We start from the raw sequence: 7,338 nt of genomic DNA on the forward strand, positions 1-7,338 counted from the left end.
GGCCTTGCAAGAGCGGGGGGCCCGGAAGCGCCGTATGAGCGTGCCGGGGAAGCTGCCGGCCAATCGCGTAGTGACAAGCAGCCACACCCTTCATGCCCACCCTCCCCCACCCCACTCCCCCAACCCCACGGTGGGCCTTTGAGCGACGTTTGCGGAAACTGCCTCGCTTTCTTCTCACGCCCAGCAACTTCTGCCGGAAATGTCTCGCTAGCTGCAAACCAAAACTACATTCCCCAGAATTCCTTGCGGTATCAGCCTCTACTCCAGAGATATGGTCGGTGTTTCACGGAAATTTGGGGGAGAAATATGAAAAACTCGCAATTCTAGCTCCAGGAGGTCATCCGAAAGGACACTTTCATGTGTTATGCTGCAATTAATTTAACGAAAAATACGGACCAACTTGAGCCATGAAATCTTGGTGTAACTTGAGGAATTATTCACAGATACAATTAGTTTTTTTTATTCACAGATACAATTAGTTTTAGCATGGCTACATGCTTTTACACGCCTCAGGGGGAAATATGGAAAACTAGGGAACAGAATATTATCTACTCCTGTATATTTTCCAATTTTTTACAATATCCTGGGTTAGCCCACTGCCTGTTTTTTGTACCACCTGTGAGAAAAAAGAATGGTTTTTATATTTGTGATGAAATAAAATTGTTCTTAAGGCAAGACAAAAAACCTTTTAACGTTAAATTCTCTCTGCCGTTTGGGCCACTACCTGCTCCCCTTTAGCGTGCATTGCGCATCTGCATTATACGTTAACTAGATATCCTTAACACAGGAATGCCTGCTTGAAAGAAAAGAGCGATTTTCTTCTGGCGCCAGGAAGGTAGCTCCTTAGGAAATAACATTTCTTTCTCAATCCTGTAAAGGGTCATGATAACCCACTACTCACCTTGTATGTGCAGATCTGGACTACGTAAACTGTCAAAACCTTGACTCAAAAACTATACAACTATGCTTTGACCTCTAACCGGTGGAACAGTCCTCAGAACTTTCTGAAAGACTTTCTTTCACGTTACAATCTCAAGACTATGGGGTCCTCTTGAAGTACCCCATTATTCCCACTGCTTAGGAGAATGTTGGTTCCCAACCCCAGGAGTTCCCCAGGTGAAATTTGAAACTGACCCCCATACACAGAAGGCAAGGAGAAACCAAAGAAAGAGGCAGACTACTCCGGATTGGTAGGTGGCAGATTTAACAAATGAGGGAACTTATATACGAGGCTTGTCTCAGGCAGCCACAAGATGAGTAGATCTCCACACTAAGATAGGAAAGGGGCAGGGCACAACCTTTAAAAGAATGACATAGCCGTTGAGGACAGGACATAAACTGATTATGATCTCGGAGAGACAGCAGTGAGCGGTCCTGAAGAGAGATCTCAGTTCCCTGCCCAGGAATTGAACCTGGGTAGCCTGGATGAAAACCAGGAATCCTAGCCACTATACCACCAGGGGCTAGAGGCTAGAAGCAAAGGGGCCCTGGCTGTTTCCCCCGTTTGAAAGCAAGAATGTTTCAAGGAGGCAAAAATTGTAAAAACAGGTACAAAGTTTATTATTAGAGACACAGCACCGTGGTGTATGGGAGAGCACACAGAGAAGTTTATTTATTTAAGTCAGGCAGAAATACACAGAAATACAGAATACACAGAAAGCTAGGCAGAAATACACACCTAGAGAGAAAGGGTATGGGCAGCCTCTCTAATGAGGAAGAGCGCAGTAAAGAACTGATACAAATCCCTTATAGAACAATCCTTCTGGGTCTTTGTTTATCTTTGACCAATTATCTCATTTCTTTTCCCACATCTGACCTGTTCTAGGTCACTCCCCAACATGCGTGCACAACTTTTTGCTAAGATGGATCCCACTGCAAAGGCCTGTGGGTGCATGTCCACACTTATGGGGTGGTGCTCCCTCCCTTTTTGACCCCCAAGGAGCCTTCCTGAGCATGTGCAGACAGGGAAGTTTTCCTTAACCTCAGGAGTTGTCATCATATCTCATCTCTTTACTTCAGCAGAGCTCAGCTTCTGCCACCAGCTTTGTCCTTGGAGTGTCTGGGTGAGAACAAAGCTTCAATTTTACTCCACTTGACAAACACCAGCTGCCAGCCCAGGGGCCCATCTATCTCCTACCTCAGAACCAACTAGGTCCAAGATGGCGGAGGAGTCAACTTCCACTAGACCTTGAGCCTCAGTATACACTAATTGTAATACATCAGTAAGCTAAGTGTCACACCCACAGGCGCCCTGACAGTTCTGAGGCCGACCATAAAAGGCCAAAAAGTTGACGGTGGCCCAATTCCTGGAAATCCCCTCCCCTTCCCCAAAATAGTTGGAATAATCTTCGCACTCATTAGCCTATGAAATTACCCACCCCTATAAAAACTGACAACTCCATATCCTGGGGCCTCTTGCCTTCTGAGATGGCCCACACTCTGTCTATGGCATGTGTATCTCCCTGAATAAACCTTCTTTCACTTTACTATGGCTCGCTCTTGAATTCTTTCCTGGGCAAAGCCAAGAACCCACACTTGGTGGCCGTCCCAGGGACTCACCTAAGACCTGGGATGTGACCTTCCTCTCACACCCCACTTTCTCTCCTGCAGCAACACTGCTTACCAGAATCTTAAAAGTTTATATAAAGGTCTCAACAGGATTCAGTCGCATATACCGTTCAGATTGTCTCAACAACACTTTACTCTCTCAAGGCTGCATCCTTGAAAATGGCTCCCTTTGTGAGAACAGTGGGTGGAACATACATTCCAAGGGTGGAGAGGGGGTGAGGGGCCTCTGGTTCCCTAGGTCCACCTCGAGGGTCAACTAGTAGCCATGTCCTCTCAATGACCTCCTCCTGAAACGGAGCAGGACCCTGTAGTCAGTCCTTCCCCATGTCCTCAGCCTGCCTTTTGTGGAAAAACTTTAGTCGAAGAATAAATTTAATCAGAGAAATGAGAAAATGTAGAAACAAAGGAAAACAGTCTAGCAAGACTAACTAATAATAGTTTAGTCATTAAGCATAGTCAAGGACTTTTAGTTCCTTCTTAAGGGCTATAGAAAATATTCCTGTGAGCTGTCTTGTAGATACCGAACCCCCCCACCAGGTGGAAGAAGTTAACTACATGATGACCAGACTGCAGCCAGGACCTAAGCTGCTCCAATTTACACAATTCCAAGAACTGGCCTCAAAGAAATGGGAACAAACCCTGGAACTGAAGATTAACTGTACTTAAAACAATCAAGATGATGCTGGTCAGACCACCGATGACCAATTTCAAGATGACTGTCAGAGCTGACTGTGCAGTTTCTGCATGTAGCCCCTACATGCAGGGACCTGAAAGGGAGTTGGCCTTTGGACAGGAGTCCATCCTCCCCGCCCCCCGGTTGCTGGCATCCAAAATAAAGCAAACTTTCCTTTCCACCAACCTTGTCTCTTTATTGGCTTTTGAGCAGTGAGCAGCCAGACCCCACTCTTGGTTACACTCCAACACTCCACCCCTCATGACCAGCTCTTACAATTTCACATGGCCCCCTCTTCCACAATGTGCACTGAGTAGTCAGCCAGGGATTTCATTAGCACTGGAGGTGGCTCGTTAGGTGGCTATGTGGCTGCTCTGGAGGCAGATAGCACAGCCAAAACATAGGTATGTGCGAGAGGAAACACAGATTAAGATAAGGATGCCCAGAGCTTCCCTGGTGGCGCAGTGGTTGAGAGTCCACCTGCCGATGCAGGGGACACGGGTTGGTGCCCCGGTCCGGGAAGATCCCACATGCCGCGGAGCGGCTGGGCCCGTGAGCCATGGCCGCTGGGCCTGCGTGTCCGGAGCCTGTGCTCTGCAACGGGAGAGGCCACAACAGTGAGAGGCCCGCGTACCACAAAAAAAAAAAAAAAAAAAAAAAAAAAAAAAAAAAGATAAGGATGCCCAAAATAAGTAACAATTTTTCCCACCAAGAGCCTCACTGAGGCAGGAGATAGATGGGCTCCAGGCTGGACATTTACAACTAGCCTTCTGTTTACATTTCCTGAGGCAAGAGGCAGGTGGGCTCCAGGGCAGATATTTACAACTGGCCTACCGTTTGCACTTTGAGATGGAAATAACAACAGAAACAGGGTAAATAGCTGGATTTTGTCTCCTGTGGACACTTTAAGATAACAGTTATGACAGGGATAGAGAGAGGCTATACCCTGTTTAAATAAAAGATCAAGAGGTTGGCCACTGGGTGGCCCGGCTTGCGCGGAGGCCCTGGGACTCCCGCCGGTTCCCTGGGGAAGCGGCGCAAATTGACAGATGTGCATGAGGAGGTGCCTGGTCGGCCTCACGTTTTGTACCTGCTACCTGGCTTCTTACCTCATGAACAAGTATGTCCTGTCTGTCTTGAAATTTACCTACCCTACATTATTTCAAGGGTGGCAGGCATTAATTGGTGGACTTTTGCTTCATGTGTCATGGAAACTGGGCTGGGCAGAGATCAACAGCAGTTCAAGATCTGATGTTTTGACATGGCTTCCTGCTTCAGTGCTGTTTGTGGGTATCATCTATGTTGGTTCCAGAGCACTGTCCAGACTGGCCATTCCTATGTTTCTCATCTTGCATAGTGTAGCCGAAGTTATCATCTGTGGGCACCAGAAGTGTTTTCAGAAAGAGAAAACATCTCCTGCAAAGATCTGTGGTGCCCTTGTCCTCCTGGCTGCCGCAGGGTGCCTGCTCTTCAGCGACTCCCAGTTTGATCCAGATGGTTATTTCTGGGCTGTAATTCACTTATTCTGCACAGGGGCTTATAAGATACTACAGAAATCCCAGAAACCCAACACGTTAAGTGACATTGACCAGCAGTACTTAAACTATCTATTCAGTGTGGTGCTCCTGGCATTTGCATCTCACCCCACAGGTGATCTCCTCAGCATCCTGGACTTTCTGTTCCTGTATTTCTATAGATTCCATGGCAGCTGCTGTGCCAGTGGATTTTTAGGATTCTTTCTCATGTTCAGCACAGTGAAGCTAAAAAGCCTTAGGACCCCAGGGCAGTGTGCAGCCTGGATTTTCTTTGCTAAGGGGCTTCCCTGGTGGCACAGTGGTTAAGAATCCGCCTACCAATGCAGGGGACTCAGGTTCGAGCCCTGGTCTGGGAAAATCCCATATCCTGTGAAGCAACTAGGCCCGTGTGCCACAGCTACCGAGCCTGCACTCTAGAGCTCGTGAGCCACAACTACTGAGCCCGCGTGCCGCAACTACTGAAGCCCACGCACCTAGAGCCTGTGCTCTGCAACAAGCCACCACAATGAGAAGCCTGCGCACCACAACAAACAGTAGCCCCCGCTCGCTGCAACTAGACAAAAGCCTGTGCGCAGCAACGAAGACCCAACGCAGCCCCCCAAAATACAAATAAATAAATAAATAAATAAATCCTGCATGCTGCAACTAAGACCCAACGCAGCCAGAAATAAATTTAAAAATAATAAATCTTAAAGAAAAGTAGATGAAGAGGTCACATATTTCCCATCCTTGGGGCAAGAAAGACACTGCACAAGCGTTAAAAGTCTCCTTGGGACATCAAAAGGCAGGGGACAGGGACCTCCCTGGTGGTCCAGTGGGTAAAATTCCACACTCCCAATGCAGGGGGCTGGGGTTCAATCCCTGGTCAGGGAACTAGATCCCGCATGCATGCTACAACTAAGAGTTCGCATGCCACAACTAAGAGTTCACATGCCGCAACTAAGAAGCCCACATTCTGCAACGAAGTCCGCATGCCGCAACTAAAGATCCCGTGTGCCTAAACAAATATCCCCCCTGCCGCATCTAAGACCCAGTGTGGCCAAAATAAATAAATAATAAAGAAACTAAATTTTTTTAAAGAGGGACGGCCAGGGGACACCAGACCGTAATAAGTCAGGTCAATTCCCCGCCCCCCTCAGAGGCCCTTGTGTTAGAATCCATCTTGTCTGAGGGCTGTGCGCACCTACGGAGGGTCCTGAGGCAAATCAGCCATGGGCCCAAAGCAAGATGATTGGCCAGAGGGGAAGCAAAGACCCAGAAGACTGCCCCCTTATAAAGGATTGAAACTTCCCAAAGGCACGACTCTCTTTTTTTTTTTTTTTTTTTTTGCGGTACGCGGGCCTCTCACTGCTGTGGCCTCTCCCGTTGCGGAGCACAGGCTCCGCGGCCACGGCTCACGGGCCCAGCCGCTCCGCGGCACGCGGGATCCTCCCAGACCGAGGCACGAACCCGCGTCCCCTGCATCGGCAGGCGGACTCCCAACCACTGCGCCACTAGGGAAGCCCAGGCACGACTCTCTTGCTGAGTTCACCCGTCCGTCTGTACTCTGCTTTTCTAATAGATGCTTTACTTTCCTTTCTACCTTCCGTCTCCTTGTCAGAATGTTCTCTTTTAAAGTCAGACAAAGACTGGGGCCCAGACTCTAGCCACAGTCCTTCGTGGTCTAGTGGTTAGGACTTGGCACTCTCACCACCACGACCAGGGGTCAATCCTTGGTCAGGGAACTAAGATCTCACTTCAAGCTGTTACTCACTGCCAGCTACCACTCACTGTTGTGTGTGTTCGAAATCACCATGATCTGAACCACTGATTTATTGAGTCCCTGAGGCTGGGGATCACTCAGGGCATTCACTGTGTCCTCATGTGCTTTAATAAAGGTGCTACATTAGCAGACTCATTGGGTATGAACACACAACATTCTGCTTGGATAATGGCCCAGGTGCCTCCTTGCAAGGCAGTCGTGATGTCCAAGGCCATCTTATTTTGGAGGACAGCTCTTCTCATTTAAGGCTTGCTGGGTGTATTGACTAAGGGCTTCTATGTATGCTATAACGTTCTCCAGGCCAATAGAGGGAATAAAGACTGTGGCCAAATGATCGTACCAGTGGAAAACAGAACTTGCCCACCTGGGACATAGGAGATGAGGGGAGGGAAGTTGGCAACTTTTGTTACTGTAGGGTGGATTCTCCCCATACCCAGGGTGTAGCAGCCCAACCATCCAGATGGAAGCCACGGCCAAAGAGTTTTCCCACACATCACTGGGTCCTGTTTAGGATTACCCAATAAATATGTGGGTGACATGACCAGTCAGTGCCAGACCAGTTGCTGGTCTTTAATATGACAGAATACCTGCACAGTTCCAATGGTATCCTCCCCATATTCCTGGTACAACTGGGTTGGTTCTGTTGAAAGTGTTTTTTCTGTTCCCAATAGAGGGGTGCCTAGGTGCTCAAATATCCCTAACCTGGGGTAAGCCACATGAATCCATTCCAAATCTGAGCGTAGCCACCCATGCTTCTGATGGTGGTGCTCTTAGGACCTTTCCGGTCAGCAGTTGGCTGG

The 7,338-nt window shown here is 48.4% G+C and overlaps 1 protein-coding gene across 1 annotated transcript; it reads left to right on the plus strand.

The window, feature by feature from the left end:
* Nucleotides 1–4,274: 4,274 nt before the first annotated feature.
* On the plus strand, nt 4,275–5,082 carry LOC309805323 (UDP-N-acetylglucosamine transporter TMEM241-like; the record flags this gene model as incomplete). Its single annotated transcript, XM_082623250.1, has 1 exon — nt 4,275–5,082. Exon 1 carries the CDS (start codon nt 4,291–4,293, stop codon nt 5,080–5,082), a length of 792 nt encoding a protein of 263 aa, XP_082479376.1. The 5' UTR covers nt 4,275–4,290.
* Between the last annotated feature and the right edge of the window lie 2,256 nt (nt 5,083–7,338).

The sequence above is a fragment of the Mesoplodon mirus genome (genome assembly GCF_964341445.2).
Source record: "Mesoplodon mirus genome assembly, chromosome: 5".
NCBI classification, from domain to species: Eukaryota; Metazoa; Chordata; class Mammalia; order Artiodactyla; family Ziphiidae; genus Mesoplodon; species Mesoplodon mirus.